Source organism: Rana temporaria, chromosome 1 (genome assembly GCF_905171775.1).
Source record: "Rana temporaria chromosome 1, aRanTem1.1, whole genome shotgun sequence".
Lineage (NCBI taxonomy): Eukaryota > Metazoa > Chordata > Amphibia > Anura > Ranidae > Rana > Rana temporaria.
The window spans coordinates 544,096,292-544,118,924 of NC_053489.1; the positions used below are offsets into that span (position 1 = coordinate 544,096,292).

General features: G+C 42.2%; 1 protein-coding gene across 8 annotated transcripts in view; it reads right to left on the bottom strand.

Annotated features, from left to right (window-relative positions):
• Positions 1-570: 570 nt before the first annotated feature.
• The window catches only part of NEK1 (NIMA related kinase 1), a 177,095-nt gene continuing 155,032 nt past the window's right edge, over positions 571-22,633 (bottom strand). For all 8 annotated transcript variants that reach the window (XM_040333138.1, XM_040333114.1, XM_040333146.1 and 5 more), the window contains 5 exons: positions 12,625-12,782; positions 10,361-10,602; positions 6,431-6,564; positions 2,906-3,038; positions 571-646 (listed from right to left, as the gene is read on the bottom strand). In XM_040333138.1, the coding sequence (XP_040189072.1) occupies positions 633-646; positions 2,906-3,038; positions 6,431-6,564; positions 10,361-10,602; positions 12,625-12,782 (681 nt within the window). In that variant the 3' untranslated portion in view covers positions 571-632. The remainder of the gene's footprint in view (positions 647-2,905; positions 3,039-6,430; positions 6,565-10,360; positions 10,603-12,624; positions 12,783-22,633) is intronic.

Sequence of the window (22,633 nt, forward strand, 5' to 3'; positions counted from 1 at the left end):
CATGTGCGGCAAGGTTAAGAGTCTGACAAGCAGTTCCGCAACTTTGTTAGGAATAACTGACTGGATAAGAGAGACGTTGAGTATAAGGCCAGAGGGGAAGTGGGGGAAAGGGATCCTACACCAAATGTGTAATTGTACCAAACATGCAGTTACACTTTAGACCAGGGCCCACTAACAGCCCAGGTTTGCAAGATAACTGAAATACATCACAGGTGATATCATTTGCTGCTCAGTGGTTGCAGTATTTTAGTCTGCATCTCCTCAAAGTAATACATAAAATCTGGCCTGATAGTGGGCCCTGAGGACAGGTTTGATAACCACTGCTTTAGACCACCAATTTATACCACTGCCTGCAATCTTCAGTCAAATGGCCTATTTTTCAAAGATATAAGGTAATAAATACCGAATACGTTTTCATAATACGTGTAATAGTGAAGCCTTCTTAGAAATGTAGAAGTATGAATATTATTCTATTAGCGAAAACAAGATTCTGAAATGACATGCAGATAGAAAATTACAATCTTTCTTTAAAGGATCAGAGGATCACAATTTTTGAAGAATGGCTGAATGTAATAGAAAGTTTCATTTTATTCAAGCAGCAAATTGCATAATGTGAAAATCCTGAGTTGAAGTTATTCATCGTTGTCTATAAAAAAAAAGAAAAAAGAGATGTTAGCATATTTTTTTTAGGCAAATGTCATAGTGATGAAAAGGATTTCTGTTCTTTCAGGTTGTATTTCATTTGAAGGTTTAAATTCAAATTCTGTACTTTCTCCTGGCATGGATGGAAGACAGGGCTAAAAGTTAAAGGGTCACTAAAGGTATTTTTTTTTTTTGTGCTGAAATGACCGTTTACAGGGTATAGAGACATAAACGTTAACTGATTCCTTTTAAAAATGATTAAAAATAGATTAAATTATATCATATAATGTGCCTCTAGTTTCACTTTCGGTTTTAAACTGGTTTCATGTTTATGTGAAGTAAAGAGACCCACAGAACAAAAACAAACAAATCCAGGGCAGTGTTTTGTTTTTAAAATGAATCTGATTGGTTCGGAGGAGTTTTAGACACACAGCTTAGACCACAGTGAGAAGCTCCCATGAGTTTTTTCATAAGGAGCCAGACAAGCAGGAAGTGTGGAGATCACAGCAGAATTACAGCTACTTCAAAGCAAAAACGAACAATGAGGACATGAAACCAGTACTGCAGTAAGGTAAAGGAAGCTATTTAGCAAAAAAAAAAATTTCCTTTAGTGATCCATTAAGTACGTAATCTATTTTCTTTAAGGGTACATTTTTCAACCACTTATATGCAGCAATTTTTACAGGGGGCCTGCATCTAAAATGCAGACTTTGTATTTTACTGAAAGGTCTGCTTTAAGATAAAGTCTGTGGGGCAGATCCACAGACGAAGTACGCCGGCGTATCTACTGATACGCCGGCGTACTTTCAAATTTCCTGCATCGTATCTTTAGTTTGAATCCTCAAACCAAGATACGACGGCATCTGGGTTCGATCCGACAGGCGTACGGCTTCGTACGCCTTCGGATCGCAGATGCAATACTTAGGCGTCCGTTGGGTGGAGTTTGCGATGTTTTCCGCGTCGGGTATGCAAATGAGCTTTTTCCGACGATCCACGAACGTACGCGCGGCCGTCGCATTCTCTTACGTCATCTCTAGTCGGCTTTTTCCGGCGTATAGTTAAAGCTGCTATTTCGCGGCGTATAGATAGACTTGCCATGTTGAAGTATGGCCGTCGTTCCCGCGTCGAAATTTTAATTTTTATTTTGCGCAAGTCGTCCGTGAATAGGGATGGACTTAAGTCACGTCTAAGTTAAAAAAATGACGTTGTTGCGACGTCATTTCGCGCAAAGCACGGCGGGAAATTTTGAAACGGAGCATGCGCAGTTCAATCGGCGCGGGGACTCGCTTCATTTAAATGAATCACGCCCCCTACCCGCCGATTTGAATTCCGCCGCCAGAAATACACTACGCCGCCATAACTTACGGCGAGAATTCTTCCTGGATTCGACTTTACGCCAGGTAAGATACGGCGGCGTAGCGTATCTCTGATACGCTGCGCCTGTCCATTTGTATGTGGATCTGGCCCTGTATTTATTATATTAACATCTGACTAGTGCTCATGCCATCTTTCATTATTTCTCATGTATGGATTTGGTATATGCAAACTTGTTGCAGGACTGCGCAATTGTCAGTTAAAGCGACGCAGTGCCGAATCGCAAAAAGTGGCCCGGTCATTGACCAGCAATATGGTACGGGGCTGAAGTGGTTAAGGAATCCTTCCAGGGCTGAATTGGTTAAAAGTCAGCAGCTGTAGTATTTGTAGCTGCTGACCTAAAACATTTTTTACCCAGGCTTCCTCCGCTTTAATGGCTGTGTTGATTTTTTTGTGGGGACAGCAAATTTACACTGTTATACAAGCTGCACACTCACTACTTTGCATTGTATCAAAGTGTAATTTCTTCAGTGTTGTCACATGAAATAATAATAAAATATTTACAAAAATGTGAGGGGTGTACTCACTTTTGCGAGATACTGTATATATTTCCAATACAGTAATTTTATGAATATTTAAAGAAAAAAAAAAAGTTCAGAGAGGCGAATTACTACTCTTGGAGTTAGTTTTTTAATTTTATTATTGTATCTTGGGTATTTGAAATCGTCTCAATTTTATCAGTGTTTTTATAAAATGATGATTCTTTGGCCGTTTTTTTCCCGCCCACATAGTTCAAGTAGCATTCATAGAAACCGCTACAAACCATGGATGTACAACGTATACCTTTTTGCAGGAAATTTTATTCCACACAACCTTACTGTGTGGTACACAAAGTTCTAATACTCCTTAATAGGATTTTGTTTTAAAAAAAAAGCAAAAAGACACTAACCTTCTTGATAGGCGCCATCAGCCATAACTAAACGGAGGATTCTGGGATATAAATACTGATGTTCACTGCCCAGAATATTCTCCAAAACCGTTGAACACGTATCAATGTTTTCATCCTCATCCTCGTGTATGGCCTAAAAATTAAAGTTGGAAAAATGCTTGAATATTGTCAAATGTTATTGTTTTAGGATGTTTTTTATGATCCTGGTTTGAGTCTATTTGTATTGTACACTCTAAAAATGTTGTTAAATAAAAATTTGACAAATATTCAAAATCATTGAAATGCAAATCTAATACATAGGTGGTGTGTCTAGCACATGCTTGACTGTGGGCCACACCACATATCCAGTCTCATTCACATAAATGTGCAATACAAATTGACAAAACTTTATGTTTGAACGTCTAAATCCTATAAATTTGCCAAAACGGATTTTAGTCCTAATATTTTGCCTAAAAACTCATTAAATATGGTTAATTGCCTCTACTTCCACCATGCTGTTGAGAACAAAGGTTTCCATATTTGATAAACTATGAGAAAAATTGGAAAATACCTTCCCTGTCAGAAGAGATCATCAGCTAATTTCTCGGTACAGTAATGTCTTCCAGAAACAAACTCACACAGATATCAGAAAGGCAGATGCCTTCCTATAATGTTATAAACATTCCTTTAAATGGAGAGGATGCCCACATCAGTTTGATTTGATTGCAGCCTGACAAGTGAGATCCTACTAATCCATTAATGTGGGTAGAAGATGTGATGGGTGTATGTGCAGATTGTATAGCGGTCCTGGCCACACACTGTGCTGTACATGACCATACACAAGACATCTCCATTCTCTACTCTGTAAAAAAATCTTAGATACTCCACACTGTTGCACTGTCGTCATCAATCCAGCCAGTTAGTCCTACCACCAGGACTTCCAAATCCATCAGATTCAAGTCCTGCAACACTCTCGATAGTTGATACAATTCCTTCTAATAGGCTTGTAAATAGTGGACAAATTCTGAAAGCTACACTATACGGTTTACTAGGTCTGTAAAAGTAAACAGGTTCTATCAGCTGAAATATACTGTCTACTAGGCCTGCAATAGTAAACAAGTTCTAAGAACTGTACTATATTATCTACAAAGCACATCATAGTGGACAAGTCCTATGAACTATACTACATCATCTACAAGATCTTTATTTGTGGACACGTTCTATGAGCTAGACCAGCGTTTCTCAACTCCAGTCCTCAAGGCGCCCCAACAGGTCATGTTTTCAGGCTTTCCATTATTTTGAACAGATAATTTGATCAGTTTCACTGCCTTAGTATTTACCACAGCTGTTTCCTCTGAGGGAAATCCTGAAAGCATAACCTGTTGGGGCGCCTTGAGGACTGGAGTTAAGAAACACTTAGCTTTACTATACTGTGTAATAATGAACACTTTATGAGCTATGCAATATCATCTATAAGTCCTCCAATAATGAACACGTTCCATGAGCAATATTATATCATCTATAGGGCCGGTAAGAATACACATGTTTGATGAGCTATGCAATTTAAACTACAATGGTGAACCAGTTATAAGAACTAGACTATATAATTTACAAGACCTGTATTAATCAATGGGTTCTGTGAGCTATTCTTTAACATCTACCTGTATGTTCTATATGCTATATTATACAAATGTACAAGGCATGCAATAGTGAACACTATACTATATAATTTACAATGCCTTGAAAAAGTATTCATACCCCTTGATATTTTCCACATTTTGCCATATATTCTATGTGATAGACCAACACAAAGTGACACATAATTGACAAGTGGAAAAAAAATTATAAATGGTCTTACAAATAAATATCTGAAAAAGTGTGGCGTGCATTTGTATTCAAACCCTCTAGTCAATACTTTGTAGAACCACCTCAATTGGATTTAGGTCTGGACTTTGACGGGGCCATTCTAAAACATGAATATGCTTTGATGTAAACTATTCCATTGTAGCTCTGGCTGTCTGATGTTTAGGATCATTGTTCTGCTGGAAGGTGAACCTCTGCCCCAGTCTCAAGTCTTTTGCAGACTAACAGGTTTTCTTCTAAGATTTCCCTGTATTTGGCTCCATCCATCAACTCTGTCCAGCTTCCCTGTACCTGCTAAAGAAAAGCATCCCCACAACATGATGCTGCCACCACCATTTTTCACCGTGGGAGTGGTGTGTTCAGGGTGATGTGCAGTGTTAGTTTTTCGCCACACATAGTGTTTTGCTTTTAGGCCAAAAAATGCAATTTTGGTCTCATCTGACCAGAGAACCTTCTTCCACATGTTTGCTGTGTCCCCCACGTGGCTTCTCGCAAACTGAAAATGGGACTTCTGGCTTTCTTCCAAGAATGGCTTTCTTCTTGCCACTGTTCCATAAAGGCCAGATTTGTTGAGTGTACGACTTCTAGTTGTCCTGTGGACAGATTCTTCCAATTGAGCTGTGGATCTCTGCAGCTCCTCCAGAGTTGTATAACCTAATCCTGCTTTAAACTTCTCCAAAATTCATTCCTGACCTGTCTGGTGTGTTTTTTGGCCTTCATGAGCCTCTGAGGGCTTCACAGAACAGCTGTATTTATACTGAGATTCAATTACACACAGGTGGACTCCATTTACTAATTAAGTGTCTTCTGAAAGCAATTGGTTCCACTAGATTTTAGTTAGGGGTATCAGAGTAAAGGGGGCTGAATACAAATGCTCGCCACACTTTTCAGATATGTTTTTGTAAAAAAAAAATTGAAAACCCATTTATCATTTTCCTTCCACTTCACAATTATGTGCCACTTTGTATTGGTCTATCAAATAAACCCCCAATAAAATAAATTTGTGTTTTTGGTTGTAACATGACAAAATGTGGAAAGTTTTAAAGGGGTATGAATACTTTTCCAAGGCACTGTATAAGGCCTATAATATTGGATATATTTTATGAACTGTTCTATATTGTCAACAAGGCCTATAATACTGGACACTGACACTTATGGATACTAAATTGAACCATGGCATTTGGAATTATTTTGCATACATCCAATATTAAGCAAATTGGTGGGCACAGTCAATAGTAAATGTATTTCTGTCTTCCCAAATGTAGAAAGCAATAATCATTTGTGAAGTGGTTAAAGTGCTCTAGCAGACCAATAACAATGGCGTTACTTACAACCGATAATGTAAACTATTATCAGATTTATACATGTGTCAAGGTATGCTGGACAAGTTTTAGTTACGCCCATCAAATTCGTCATTCTGATGTCCATGCATATAGGGATTGAGAATTAGAAAAGCTAGAAATAAGATGATCTGTATTTTAATTTTAGCCACCTAGTTGTAGAATAGCAGCACTCGTAAAACTTTCAAGGTACGCATTCATTTATTTGACTTAAGTTCAATTTTTGTATCATTGCTTACATTGAAAACGTAAACCAGCCATGTAATTTTACTGATAAATATCGCTATAGATCAGTATGTGTTTAAGAAAATAGACTATAAATTCATCTGGTACATAACGTTACCTTTATTTTATCGTAAACTTCAATAAACTTATCAAAGCCTAATTCTTGCTCCAGTTTAAATCTCATTTCCTCCAGATGACCAAAGACGCTGTCGCCATCATCACATTCACTTTCAAAATCCACACTGCTGTTATCTGCAAAGATAGAGAAGAAAGCTTTACAGCTTTAGCCAGGAATCATCGTGAATAGTGAAAGTTGAAGCAAAGAAAAACTCAGTTGTATGTTAATGAAGAAAAGCTGAGCCTGTCCTTAAGCAGGGTATTAAAAAAAACATGTCAGATCCCTGCATCGACAAAGACTATGTGCGATTCCGGGACCTCTCCCACTGCACTATTGTCTTCTGAGAGGGGGACACTATCCTTGCCCCCAAATTAGCTGCAAGCGCTGATCGAATGCTGGTTTTCCAGCAAGACCGTTTGACAGAAGTCAGTTGTTAGACTGGTCTCTGTTGAGCAGTCAGCAGTACACATGGATCGATAGTTGGCCAGTTGCTTCTGAACTGGACAGTTTTTGGTCCGTGTATACTCTACTGTAGCCTCTCTATTGAGACAGACTCGCCCTGAACTTGTCAGAAATGCTTGCAGTCAGCCATGATAACTTTCCCTAAGAAAAACATCTAAAAGGTAATAAATATATTTCCATTAACCCTCTGGGCAAGACATCGCACAGTGTGATATTTAAAATAAATCACATTACACAAGCCTACTCTATGGAGAAAACATCTCAAAATTAAAATACAAAATAAGGCCCTTACTATGAGTTATTCCTAGATAATACTTATAAGTAACTGCTCTCACAAACACCTTCTGCATAAAGAAAAACAAATTGTTGTTTCATCTCAGGTTTTATTTTCAGGGTGCATTGTAAAGTAGTAAATCATGCTTCTACATGCTGAACATTACTTGGTAGTTTTTCTTGAGGCAAAAAAAAAAAAAAATGTTGTGCCACCCAGCTGTTGGAATTGTCCTGAAAGAACTCCTCTTCTTCCATGGTGGTTGCCAGCTTATTGTCTTTACAGTAGTGGTGAAATCGAACACTGTGGTGCCGACATTATCTTCCTAGAAATTAAGGCCCTTGTTATAGCCTTGTTTGAAGAATGCTTGCATGCCTTTACTGTAAAGTCTGTCTTTGACATGGTAGTGATGTGGGCACTGCTTGAAACAATGCAACCATTTTGCAGGACATGTGTCTTGCAAGAAGAAACAGTGGATGATGACCAAGCCTGGGTCCAGGAATTGGGCATATGGTGTGTTATGTGGCCTAGTGAGTTGTTGGCGAGCCTTGTGTAGCCTTGGGATGCTTCACACTGAGCAGCAGGAGAATATCGTGTTTCACATATTCGTGATACACACCCGGCCCTGGGACACGCTGCTTGATTTACCCTCTCAAGTGGTTTAAAACCTCTTACCCTCATTGCTGGCACCCCTTAACTGGGTCTTCCCAGCCTTGTGTTTGGCAGTTTCCTTGTTGGTCCCCGCCTATTACCGACCAGGTCCCAGGGCCCTTAAGCTTTTTTGAATAGTATACACAGTCAATACAGATCCTCACCTTGCTGGGGGCGTTTTCACCATCAATTTACACCCTATGTGAGATTCTTGTCTCCACGTTGGGCTTAGGCTCTCCCAAGGAGTGAATCTGTGTTCACAGACCTATATCTCCTGACGAAGCTACCGTGAGTAGCGAAACTAGTAGAGATCCTGATCTTTACGACCCCCTCCGCCTCATCGCTGCCCGCAAACTAGGGCCTATATACCATCTCTATGATGTGTTGGCTGGTCGTATAATCCATTTTGTTTTACACCACTATTGTTGTAATTTTAAAATACTGTGTATTCCTCAAGTCTCTTATGTTATGTTTATGTTTTAATAAATTGAACTTTTTTACCTTTACTATGCTCTCTTGATAACTGACTTACCTAGTACCGACATAGTCCATTAGCCCTTACCCACTTCCCTCGGTCTCTTTGGGTCTCTGGGGTCCCAAATGAACCTTCTTTCTATTCAAAGCAGGAGAATATCAACATTTCTGTCAAGAGATAGTACTCTATGTGGTCAGCTATGCCTCTCAAGAGAGTGAGAGGCAGCTGCAGGAGTAGGGCTCTCCTCTCAGTTGGTTGGAATCTGGTTGCACACAATGAGTAGGTAATGGTATTTCTAAACTGCTTTTCAGGGGAACTACTACAAAACCAGTGGACCTCTTGCCTGAAACTTCTGCAATGCCAGCACTGGTATCCAGGGTGTATGGTAAGGCATCTCCTGTTATGTGTAACGCCCCATACACACGATCGGAAATTCCGCCAGCAAAAGACCGATGTGAGCTTTTGAACAGAAATGCCGACCATGTGTATGCTCCATCGGACTTTTGTTGTCGGAAATTTCCGCCAGCAAAAGATTGAGAGCTGGTTCTCAAATTTTCAGACAGAAAAAATTCCTATTGGAAAATCCGATCGTCTGTAGCAATTTCGACAGGCCAAATTCTGACGCATTCTCGGAAGCATTGAACTTAAAGCGGTGGTTCCGCGGGATATCGTTTTTTTTCTTTCTGTAATCTACAGGGCGTACCTCTACTCCCGCACTAACAGGGTGTCCCAGTCCTTAGGCCGGCCGAAGCGCTGTAATACAGTAAATTAGATGTTATATTCCTAGGCGATGGACGTTTCCATCTTACCTGTGGGCAGTGTGAAGCCGACAGGGTCTTCTTCCGGGATAGGGCGAATGCTGGCCTCCCAGCATTCACCGCTCAATCTGCCGGAGGGTGGGCGCTTTTATAAAAGCGACCCCCCCGGCGGCGAAAGAGAACCAGACGGCGGCGAAGAAGAGCGGCAAAAACCCATGCCCCCCCCCGCCGAACACGTCGTAGGAAGCCCGCCGGGGCAGGTCGCTTTTATAAAAGCGACCCCCCCCGGCGGCGGAAGAGAACCAGATGGCGGGAAGAAGAGCGGCCCCCACCCGAAGACGTCAAAGAAGAAGCCCCCCCCCTGCTGAAAGAGCTAAAGAAGACAGGGGGCGGCCTCCGGAGCAGACTAATAAAATATTTTAATACCCTGTGTTTTTTTATTTGTGTTTATACCACTTTTCTTGCAGGTGAATGGGTAGGGGTACGATGTACCCCATACTCATTCACTTAGGGTGGGGGGCTGGTATCTGGGGGCCCCCTTATTAAAGGGGGCTCCCAGATTCCGATAAGCCTCTCGCTCGCATACCCCGACAACCAACGGCCAGGGTTGTCGGGAAGGGGCCCTGTCCTCATCAACATGGGGGCAGGGTGCTCTGGGGTGGGGGGGGCCGCAGTGCGCCCCCCTGCCCCAGAGCACCCAACCCCCCCATGTTGAGGGCATGCAGCCTGGTACGGCTCACGAGGGGGGGTGGGAGCTCGCTCGTCCCCACTCCTTTCCTAGCTGGCCGGGTAGCGTGCTTTGGATACGGGTCTGGTATGGATTGTAGGGGGACCCCACTACATCGGTTTTTCGGCGTTGGGGGGGGGGGGGGGCTCTCCTTACAACCCATACCAGACCTAAGGGCCCGGTATGCTCCTGAGGGGGGAACCCATGACGGATTTTTTTTTTAAATCCGGCGGGGACTTCCCCTTCAGGATTCATAACAAACGCCCCACACGTGTAGAATTGGCGGGAATCCAAGTCGGATCTCCCGTCGCTTCTATGACGCGCTCTCTGGAATGTGCTTTTACTATTCCAGCGAGTGCGAGATGTCGGCACCCTGTCGCCGAGAATCAGCGCGATGCTGTCGTGCTAAAAAGACATTCTCGGCGGCAGGTACTGTACATTTATAGCAAACGAAACAGTGTAACCCAGTTCCTGTGTACACGCCCCAGCTGTACAAGTAGGAGTCTTAACGCATGCATTTGAGCAACACCAGGAATAATTTTGAACTATCCCAAACATGTATATAAATGACACCTGTGGAACTTACCCGATTGCCACTCCTCATTAATTATGCTTCCACTGCTCGGGGGATTCTCCTCATCTTCTGCTTCAGCCTCCTGTGCTGCCTCGTTATTCTCCTCCTCCTCATCTTCATCCTCCATCTTACTGGGTAGCAGTCCATCGACAGCCTCTTCAGCTCCACAGTCCCCTTCTTGGGAATCCTCTTTTAATAACTGCTCCATTGATGCCTGCAGCTCCTGCAAGTCTCTTTCTGTGTCCCCAAACATACTACAAAGAAAATCAAAACATAAGTAGCTGGACCCATTACCAATTTAAAAAGTCATGCCATTATGGGTGTGGTACCTACATTTTTAAAATACATTTTGGACTTTTTGTTCTGTAGAAGTGCAGGATATTCCTGATTTACAGTATTTTCTGACTGACTGCTGCAGCATAAATTCCAGCAAAGCCGCCACTTTCCCTGTTTCCCTGCTATAGTCTGTGTGGGGTGTGGGTGATTGGGTCAGAAAGTTATTACGTGAGCGCCAAGACATTTCCCTGGTACCAAGACATAATCTCACCTAATTTTTTAACCGAGTGTATGGAGATTAAAGTCCTGGCCAAATGGCTATTATGGAGCAGTTCACGTACCTGCTTGCCGTGGAACTGTATATCATATAATTAAAAGAATGCAGATGTGATAGTGAAGTTGTGATTACAGTACAATATTGGGTATTCATTTTGGATAGAGTGGCGAAGAGATAAAACATTTTTTTTTCCCCCCTGTAACCCATTAGAAAGACACAGGACACGAAACAGAAGGCATTGTTGTTGCTGGGACAGGAAGGCACAAATGGCAATTAAAAATATTGTCAGAAGTTTCACATTATCCCCATTCTACCTAAAATGTGTTTTTGTAATGGTCAGTCTCCCTGTTGGAGAAGTAACCCATAACTACATGCTAGAGCTCAAATAAAAAACATATGAGAAATGAACAAGGTACTGTACTACATGTTCAAGTTTTAAGGACAGAGGGCCATATTCTGAGAGAAGTTACGATGGAGTATCTCAGGATACTCCATCGTATCTCTCTTTTTTGGCCCGTGTATCTATGCGACTGATTCTTAGAATCATTTTCGCATAGATACACTTAAAGCGGTAGTTCACCCTGACCCACATGATGTTACCATCGAGACAGGCATTGTAGCGCGAGCTACAGTATGCCTGTCCCGATTTTTTTAACCCCGTACTCACCTCGTAGTCGTCCATCGTAGATTTCGGCTCCCGCGGGGAATGGGCGTGCCTATGGAGAGGGAGGATGATTGACGGCCGGCCCTGGCACGTCACTCTCCCCGAAGACAGCCGGAGTAGGTCTCGGCTCTTCACGGCGCGTGCGCACAGGCTATGCGCACGCGTCGTGAAGACCAAGCCTATTTCGGCTATTTCCGGAGAAGCGTGACGCGCCAGAGCCGGCCGTCAATCATCCTCCGTCTCCAGAGGCACGCCCATTCCCCGGTATCTTCGATGGACGACTACAAGGTGAGTATGGGGGGAAAAAATTCGGGACAGGCATACTGTAGCTCGCGCTACAGTGCCTGATTTAAAGGTAAAAGAAATTTTTTTTTTTTTTTTCCTGTCGATAGGGTGAACCCCCGCTTTAAGATCCGCCATGTGTAAGTCACTTACACTGTCGGATCTTAAATGTAATTATGCCGCCCGCCGCTAGATGGCATTTACGTGAAGGTCTCATTTGTTTATGCAAATGAGCCTACTACGCCGATTCCCGAACGATTTTGTGTCGCGTACCCGTCGCCAACGTCGTTTGCGTAAGCAGAAACTTACTCCTGCTATATGAGGAGTAAGTTTCCGCATGTCCCACGTAGGCCATGTTACGGATAGCGTCGGGTCCGCGTTGCGTTTTTCCGTCGGCTACGTCGTTTCCCTAAGTCGTTCTTGAATACGACTTTACGTCAATGATGCACACGTCGGCGTCATTGACGTTTTCCGCCGAGAACTGGAGCATGCGCACTGGGTTTTTTAAGCCCGGCGCATGCGCAGTTACTTAGAATCGGGGGCGCGCTTAATTTGAATAGAAGCCGCCCCCTTGAAGATACGCGTGGCTACGCCGGGCCATTTACACTCCGCCGCCCCAAACTACGGAGCAAGTGTTTGGGGAATACAGCACTTGGTCCTGTAGTTTGGGGCGGCGGAGTGTAAATGTCTTACGCGCCGCCCGCGGACATTTACAGAGAATATGGGCCAATGTTTTCATCCATTCTGGGATAAAATTACAGAACCAATTTTCCTTACGTGTCTTCAGAATCTGAATGATCTGCATCCTGTGCTGGTTCATCCTCAATTTCTTCTATCTCCAGTTGCTCATCCCCCTGCAGATCTGCCACACTCGGTACATCCACCAAAGTCTTGAACAGTTTAGAAAGATCGGGCAATGAGCAAGTCCTTAGCATCTGCAAATTAAAATGAGCATATCTCAGCCTGTGCTTTGCATTAAATAGGACCATATAATGCTGCAAAAGCCTGCATTCCAAGCTCATGAAAAAAAAAACACCAATGCCACACTTGCCCATTGGCACATTAGGGTGAAAGAGGAGTATGAGGGACCAAACAAAACCTAAAGTGGTTGTAAACCTCAGGACATGCAATATGAGCAAAGCACCGCCTTCTATACCATGTACTTGTCTCTATCCAAAGCAACGAGTGTGATTTCTATCCACTGTTTTGTTCCTCTGTTATCGGACAGCATTTTCCTGACTCCAAGAGTGAAGGTTAGTCTCCAATCAGGGCTCAGAGCTCTGCAATGTAGAGACTTCAGATCTCCACCCCCTGCTTTCCAGGGGGTTTCAGAGCTAAAAGATACTGTGTAAAATGTGCATTTTAGAAGGCTATAGAGAAAAAAAGGTTACAGATAAACAAGTACAACTTATGAGGAGGATTTTTTTTGTTTCTGTGTATCACTGGGTATATGAGGATTGCACTTCACTGGGTATATGAGGATTTTCACCCACTTTAAGAGAAAAAAAAAATCAGATTCCTTTAGGCTAACATGGTTTTATTGGATCCAGTCTAAGCTTTCAGCTAAATACACCTCGGCCCTTCTGAGTAGCGCTAATTTTGCTACTTAAAATATGAGCACAGCCCTATAAGAACTACGAATAGGCTGCCTGGCCTGGGGGCCTGGCACCCTCAATTCCCTTCCCCCATCTGAGAGGGGCAAAGCAGATCCGCCAACACTTCTTTCACCAATCCCATCACTGACATTACCCCCACCCCCCTCCCTGTGGTTCCTTTTCTCCCCGCTCTTTTTTCTCTCACATATCTACCAGCACAACTTCTGGTGACGTCACGACCGGTCCTTACAGCGAATGTCGTGGAGTTGTGTTTCAAACCGGAATTTTATGCTTCGATACAAGAGTCCATTTGTGAGTGGTTCACATTGTACTGTAACATTATTTTAAATAAACAGGATATCTCCTGATTATTCTTCTTGCATGCCAATACAACTCAGAGGGTTTCTGCTGGATGCACAGATGAACTACCGGTAATTATTTTCACTGTTTTCTAGTTCCTAGTTTGTTTGTGGTTTAAGATGTGAGGTTTCAAATGAAGCGTTTCATTACCCTTATATAGGGAATCACATTGTACAGACAGCGCTGGGTTTGACACATAGCACATTTAAAAGGGACACTGTACCTTATACCCAAGCAGCAGTCCATTTACTACTACCCAACTAGAAAGCCACACTGTAGCGCGGGATTACTCACAATATAACACTTGCCTCTTACCAAATCCACACAGAGATATACCTATGGATATATCTTTATATGCAACACTGCAATTCTGAAAATAATGGTTAATGTGACATAATTGTTCTAAACAATTTCTGATCACATATTGTAGATCCTCCCTTTTAAGGCTTGCATATATACTATAGGGGATATTTACTAAAACTATTTACTAAAACTGGTGCACACAGAATCTGGTGCAGTTGTGCATGGTAACCAATCAGCTTTCAGATTTTATTGTCAAAGCTTAACTGAACAAGCTGAAGCTGGAAGCTGATTGGTTACTATGCACAACTGCATCAGATTCTGTGTGCGCTAGTTTTAGTAAATCTCCCCCTATACGCAGGGCCGATCCTCCCTATAGGCTCACTATGCAAGCCGCTTCGGGCCATTTTCGCCCCCTCACCCCGGTTCTAAACTCGCTGGCTGAGTCATTTCCAACAGCAGAACACCCCCTCCCCCCGCTTCTCAACTTTCTTTAATGTGACATGTCACTGTCGTCAGCGCCCCCCGCTTCTCGATTTTAATGTGCCATGTCATTTTGCTTAGGGCCCCAGGGAGGTCAGGTTCGGCACTGCCTATACGTTTTCTTTTTACGTGCATGTTTATACATAGTCTGCTACAGTAGGAATAATTAATCATTGTCATATTTGATGACAACATATTGGATATGCCTTGTGGAAAATAAAGAATATAGCCCAGGTTCACACTGGGCTGCGGGAATTTCACTCCCGCCTGTCAGTCCAGATTTCAGCCGCGATTACAGAGACATCTGTGCAGGTTTCTGTAAATCGTGGGCCGAAATTGAAAAAAGTAGTACAGAGACTACTTTTTGAAATCGGTGCATTGTGGACCAGGGCATAAACATAGAAAAATAAAAGTTTTGATGTGCCCAGGCTTTATAACAGTCATGCAGATTGCAGCATTAATGACATTTATTAGAATTAAAGTAATGCTGACATTTGGGAAAAAAACAAAACCTTAAGAAAAAAAAAAAGACCAATTACTTAGGACCAAGAGATGCCACACCAAGAACAAAAGGTGACCTTCATCTAATGAACTGGGCACACCAGTGAACTGCTGCCATCGACTCCCCAATGCAGCTGCAGATAGAAGGGTTCTACACAGGTTAAAACATTTTGGCCCAGATTCACGTAGGAGATACGACGGCGTATCTCCAGATACGCCGTCGTATATCTGAGTCTGAGGCGTCGTATCTTGGCGCCTGATTCAAAGAATCAGATACGCCAGAATTTGTATAAGATACGACCAGCATAAGTCTCCTACGCCGTCGTATCTTAACTGAATATTTACGCTGGCCGCTAGGGGCGTGTACGCTGATTTACGCCTAGAAATATATAAATCAGCTAGATACGCCTATTCACGAACTTACGCCCGTCCATCGCAGTACAGATACGCCGTTTATGTAAGGCTTTTTCCGGCGTAAAGTCACCCCTGCTCTATGAGGCGTAGATGAGGCATACCAATGTTAGGTATGGACGTTGGAACAGCGTCAAATTTTTCACGTTTTACGTCATTTGCGTAAGTCGTTCGCGAATAGGGCTGGGCGTCATTTACGTTCACGTCGAAAGCATTGGCTTTTTGCGGGTTAATTTGGAGCATGCGCACTGGGATACTTTCACGGACGGTGCATGCGCTGTTCGTAAAAAGCGTAATTTACGTGGGGTCACAATCAATTTACATAACACACGCCCACATCTTCCACATTTGAATTAGGCGGGCTTACGCCGGCCTATTTACGCTACGCCACCGCAACTTTGGTTTGTGAATACTGCACTTGCCTGTCAAAGTTGCGGAGGCGTAACGTAAATAGGATACGTTACGCCCACACAAAGATGCGCTCTCCTACGTGAATCTGGGCCTTTCAGTTTTTGTTATCAGCTGTTGTCAGTTGCAATGCTACGCTGGAAATTACTTTTTATGTAATAATTTTAATTTCTGACAAATTGATTAGTTCTGAATCTCTACTGGCTTGTCTGTTACCAGCGATATGCTTGGGTCAGCCACGTGGTATGCACTCGTCAGGCATTGCATCACCAGCCTTGCATATGAATAACAGGTTGCTAAAATTTCGATCCTGTAACAGGCCAGTGTAACGGATCTTTCTTCAATAAAGCTGAACAAACCTACACACAAGTGTAAGAGATTACCCTACTTTCATCTTGAAAGGAAAAAGTCTCTATAGTGTAGATTGATGCTTTACAGCACGATTGTTTATAAAGCACAGCAAGAGGAAACACTCTTCCAGGAGAAAAGACGAAATTTCATCATATAAAAGGGGCTTTCAGTAATGTTAAAGACAGACATTAGGAGAATATGGAAGTAATTAGAAGACAATTGTCTAGGATGATTTTCATTGTTGGGTTAAAAGAAAGTCTTGCTATTTAGGCATTTATAAAGCTGTGAAATCTCACACTTGTTTTCTCACACTTAATCCTGCCCGAGTATAAAAGCACTTCCAGACATTGACTTTGATAAAATGCAGTCTGAAACGAACTTCACATCTCTTGGGCAAAAACTGCCTTTCCAACAAAACGTAAGAATGTAAAACCCTGAAATAACATTTTCATTCCATCTACTCTCCTATGGCCCGGTTTAAGCTGAAGGATAATATTCCTTTTACTTTGTAAAGTAGGTTAAATGCCAATTCCACCCTACAATGATATATATCAGAATGTGGCAGAGATGTGCTTGAACAGGAAATTTATTGATTTCATGACGACATTCTTTACTACCTTCCCATTTAAAAAAAAAAAATCGTTTAAGATTGCAGTAAATATGTATTGTGTACTTGCTTTTAACCAGTTTGCTGCCAGAGCCATTTTTCCATTTTTTTTTTTCATGCGTTTATAAAAATCATTTTAGGCCAGATTACTTCAAACCTATAAAACATATTTTTTCTAAAAAGCAGAGACCCTATTTTTTGGAATTAGTGCAACACTTTATGAATTGCAATATTTTAGTAGAAGATACACTAAAGTTAAATTTAGGGAAAACAAAAGTAAGATTACAAATTTTATGTGAAAAATATAAAAAGATGAGGTTGCATTGAGTAAAGAGATACTCAACACACCAAGCCTTAAAATTGCATGGCGACAAACTTTGCTAACCTAAATTCTTCCTAGGCGACCCTTTAAAAAGGCCTACAGGTCATGACTTTAAAGATAAATGATTTTTGGCCGTAAAATTATTGCTCTTACTTCAGAGTGTGCAGCAATATGTAAAATGTAGTGCAATCAACATGCTTGTATGTAGGAGCTCCTGATGCATGTTTATATTCATATGTGCATGTATGTGGGGGCTCAAAATTTCAGTTGGGGGTTTAAGTTCTTGGGTACAACAATTTTTTTAACACTTTTTTCACTAAACTTTTTTTTTTAATCACATGGAGGACCAAAAGTGCGGTTCACTTTTGTAATTGACGTTTGGTAGGCTCCCAACCTTCTACCAGGTGGATATGCCATGGGGTTCCCAGGTCTGCCTATGGGGGTTTGGAGCCCAGGAAACAATGGGGGGGGGCAATGTACTGGGGCTGCAAAAGCGATCGGGCAGTTGTACATTGCTTCCATTCGACAGTTGGCTTGCTGCTTAGAACATGTGGCAGTGAAAAGGGTTAAAAAGGTATCCAGAAACTTGTAGGGGCGTTTTTGAATTACCGTAGTTTAAGGTTTGTCAGATCAGCACACAAGCACATACCGGTGAGTGCCCATTATTGCTGCACATTGACCAGGCTTCAAGCAAATAATCAAGTTAGAAAACCTGTTTAGATTCTAAAAATTGCACTTAGGGAAAAATAATCATATGATAGAGTATAGGGCCGAAATAACTAATCGATTAATCGACAACTAATCGATTATGAAATTTATCGAATACAATTTTCATAAGTCGATTAATCGGCCAGTAACATAATGGGGTTAAAAAAACTAAAATTAGCCCTTTATAGTACAAAAAAGCAAATTGCTACTGTAAATATTACTTTCACTGTCCCACGGTAAAAATGAACCCCTTACAGTAGCGATTTTTTGCTTTTTTTGTATTTATTTTTGTTTTTTTAACCCCGTTATGTTACTAAACGTCTCAGGCCTGGGTTCACACCTCTGTTTTTTGGTACTTTTTGCAGAAACACACTACAGTTCATTCACATGTTTTCCTACGGGACATGTTCACATCCATGATTTTTTTTCAGCTACTGCGTATTTGGAAAGGGCAAGGACTTTTTAAATGCAAAACGGTGCTATTTTTTGGTTCAATATACTTGAATGGAGAAGCTGCAGAAAAGCATGCAATGTGTTTTTGCTGCAGTTTGTGTTTTGTAATCTGCCCAACAACAAATTTGCCCAAATAAGGCTATTATCCAATTAATCGAAACAATAATCGGCCAACTAATCGATTATGAAAATAATTGTTAGTTGCAGCCCTAATAGAGTACACTATTTAGGATAGTATTGGCCATAACTACAGAGGAAAAAGAACCAGGGGTGCAAATATAAATATGATTATAAAGTATAAGGCCCCATACACACGATAGAATCCATCCGCAGATAAATCCCAGCAAATGGGTTTCTGCGGATAGATCCTATGGTGTGTACACGCCAGCGGATCTGTTTCCGCGGAGAAATCTCCTCTGGGATGGATTCCAGCAGATCGGATATTTGCTGACATGCACAACAAATCCATCTGCTGGAATCCATTCCAACGGATGGATCCGCTCGTCTGTACAGACTCACCGGATCCATCCGTCCAAAGGGATTCCCCGCACGCGTCGTAATGATTTGACGCATGCGTGGAATTCCTTATATGACAGCGTCGCGCCCGTCGCCGCGTCATAATCGCGGCGACGGCGCGACACGTCATCGCCAGAGGATTTCCGCGCGGATTTCAATGCGATGGTGTGTACACTCCATCGCATAGAAATCTGCGGAAATCTTTGAGAGGATTTATCCGTGGAAACGGTCCGCTGGACCGTATCCGCGGATAAATTCTCTCGTGTGTATGGGGCCTCAGTAAGCAGTATGGCCTGGCAGTGGGGAAAGTGCATACAAGTCTAAGGCATATTACTAAAGTAAGGAAGGTGCCAATGCTACTATATAGATCTTTATAGACCTCCTTTAGAATACTATGTCCAGTTCTGGAGACCTCACTTATAAAAAAATATTGATTGGATAGAATGAATTCAGAGATGGGCAATGAAAATGGTGAAAGATCTGGGGGATAAAACATTAGGAGAAATTGTAGGAACTTGATTTCTTCAGTAAAGAATGAAAAGGGGAGGCATAAAGAAACCTTAAAGTACATAAAAAAAAAAAAAAGTAGTATTGCCGAAACTCTTCATACTTCTCATGTGGATCACAGTGCTCTCCTGTTACCCACAAACAGCCAACAACAGTCTTCGGTTGGACAGGGAACTGTACACATGTGCCTAAAGTCAGCTGGTTCTTGCCAAACCAACCGTTTTCTGCCAATTTTTGGCCCTTGTGTACCCAGCCTTAGGCCCCGTACACACGAGAGGATCGATCCGCTGAAATTGATCCGCGGATCGGTTTCAGCGGATAGATCCGCTGGTGTGTACGATCCAGCGGATATTTATCCGCGGATATATTTCGGGCCGACCGATTTCCAGCGGATAAAAATTTCTTAGCATGCTAAGATATCTATCTGCTGGAATCGGCTCCAGCGGATCGATCCGGTGGTCTGTACAGACTCACCGGATCGATCCGTCCAAACCCATCCCTCGCATGCGTCGTAATGATTCGACGCATGCGTGGATATCCTTATATGACAGCGTCGCGCACGTCGCCGCGTCATCATCGCGGCGACGGCGCGACACGTCACCGCGGACGGAATTCCGCAGGGATTTTGATCTCCTGGTTAGTACAACCAGGAGATCAAAATCCGCCAGAGGATTTATCCGCGGATACGGTCCGGAGGACCGTTTCCGCGGATAAATCCGCTTGTGTGTACCCGGCATTAGACATTGTGCCCTGAGGGCAACCTTTGTTAGAAGGATAGGCATGATCAAATATCTCCTTCTACTTAGGACATGTATCAGCAATCATTTTATTCTTTAAGTTTGTTCCTGTAGCAAGAGACAACCATATTCGTATTCTGTGTGAGCTAAGCAAAGTTCTGTAGTCCATCAGAGAAGAATCCAGGCAGAATTGACACCAATTTGGATTTTAATACAGTAGATGTGTTTTTTTTTTTTTTTTTTTTTTTGAACAGACATACACTTTAAGTTTATTTACTGTATATCACAAGACAGGCAAAGGGTTTTCTTGTGAACAGGAAGAGCAGATGGAATGCCAACAATGCAAAAGTACCAGAGATTAGCATTTATTGGATATAAACCCTGATAGTTTTACTATAAAACCATATGTCAACACACTCATTAAATTGGTCTAAAAAAGCTCCTTTAGACTTCATGAGAAGCACAGCATAAATTTGTTTTTTTCGTACTTGCCTGCTAGATCTGGATTTCTTCTCACTTTATGGAAAAATGTAAATGTAAATCATACATATGTTTATCTCTGATTACTTCTGGAGGTCATAAATGCCATCATGACTGGATACATGTTTCACTTTTCCCACAGAACTCAATTATTCAGATAAGACAATTATCAAAAGAGATGTAATGCAGAGACATCACATACAAAAAAGTAATACTAGTATAGAAAAATATAGACTAAGTGCTGGGTCTGTCTTGGCACCTTAATAGGACAGTGCCGTGGTTGGTTTATGTTTTTCATCAGTATATAGTACAGCAGTCATAAAGAAGAAAGTTTGGCAAATCCCCCACTGGCACAAAGCAATTGTTCCCATCAAGATCTAAAGCAGTTTCTGTCATTGCTGGCTGGGGTGGATGTGGGGGAGGGGTAAGCCAGCACTATGCCCCACCCCCTCGCCATTCTGTAGTGCATGGTCTCATCTCACCTTTTTAGTTTACACTACAGCCTGCTATTCAGGGAATAGAATGGAAACGGTCAGCTTGTGTTGTAAATGATTACATCTGGAGAGAGGGGCTTTCATTCAGAAAAAAAAAAAACAATGTGACAATAGCATACAGCAGCTACTAAAGTTTTCTGAGGCAGTATAGCATAGTACCTGGCTTGTGTTGTTGTCAGATTGTGTTTTTGTGAATGAAAGCCCCTTTCTCCAGATGTAATCATTCAAACCTCAAGCTGACAGTTACCACTCTCTCCAGCACCAGCAAACAGCAGAGATTAGGAGACAGCAGATGCACAGTTCTGTCTGGCTGCTAAAAGTGGAACTTTATGTAAGAAATTTAAATTGACGAACAGGCAAGACTTTTATTGCAGAAGAGACATTGCTTTGCCTCTTCTGCATTAAAGTTACCTACCTGTCTGTCTGCCCCAGTGCATTGAGACATTCGACAACGCCGAGTTGGACTGCCCTCCGGAGAATGTACAGGAGTGATGTCATATCGGCCTGGCCAATACCTGGAAGCCAGCCATACGAAGATGTCAGCAGTTGGCGGGGAGCTCCAGGTTGCCATATTACTACAGCCAAAATTAGTGTAGTTCTGCTTTAAGAGGAGGGGGGTGTGCAGGTTCAGTGTGCACTGCATGTCCTGCCCATCTCGGTTGAACCATCTTCTAAAATAGCTAGGAGAGTGGGCAAAGCTGGACCTTCAACATCACAGCTCAGCAACCTCTGCAACGATTTCGCCCTGGGAAAGTGCTGTGTGCACAGGATACTCAGGGGGCGGCAGTTTTAAAAGCACCGACAGTATTATGCTTTGGCTTAAGGCAGCTCATTTAATTGAACAATCCAAAAATCATGCATTGAGAATTTGCAGATGTTGTGCTGCAATACAAGTGCCCTTTTTCATCATCTGTGTCCCATTGGGGAGATTTCCCTTCACTTCCTGTCCCATAGCCAAACAGGAAGTAAGAGGATTTAAAGGTTTGTTTTTTATTTTCTAAATAGGTTCCTTTAAGCTAGTCCATTGTTGGTTCACTAACTTCTTCCTTCGATTTTCCTTCTAAATGTTTTTTTTTCTTTGTCTGAATTTCTCACTTCCTGTTCCTCCTCAGTAAGCTGTTCTGGCTGACTAACCCCCAGTCAGAACTCCAGGTAACGGCTGCTGCAGATTGCAGTGAATGTAGATCAGGGGTGTGAATACTTTATATCTGAATGATTAGGTTGTGCATAATTATAGTTGATGAGTAGGGTGAAGAATCTCAGACCTGTGAACTCATGGATCGCTGGAAAAAAGATTATGCTAATTGTGTCCTTTTTTGAGTTTCCTGCGCTAACATTTCATATCTGATTTAGTTATCCATTCCACCATTCTACAGCTCCAAAAATCAGTCATTAGATCAGTCTGTGATCGACCCAATCTTTTGATAATCATGCAGCATACCGAGAGAAATCTGCTACAGTTCAATATCTGTTCAGCTGTCCAAAAGGTCAGTTTGATAGTTTAGTCCGACAATAACAATATGTCTCATTCTGTGACCACTTATCCCTCATGT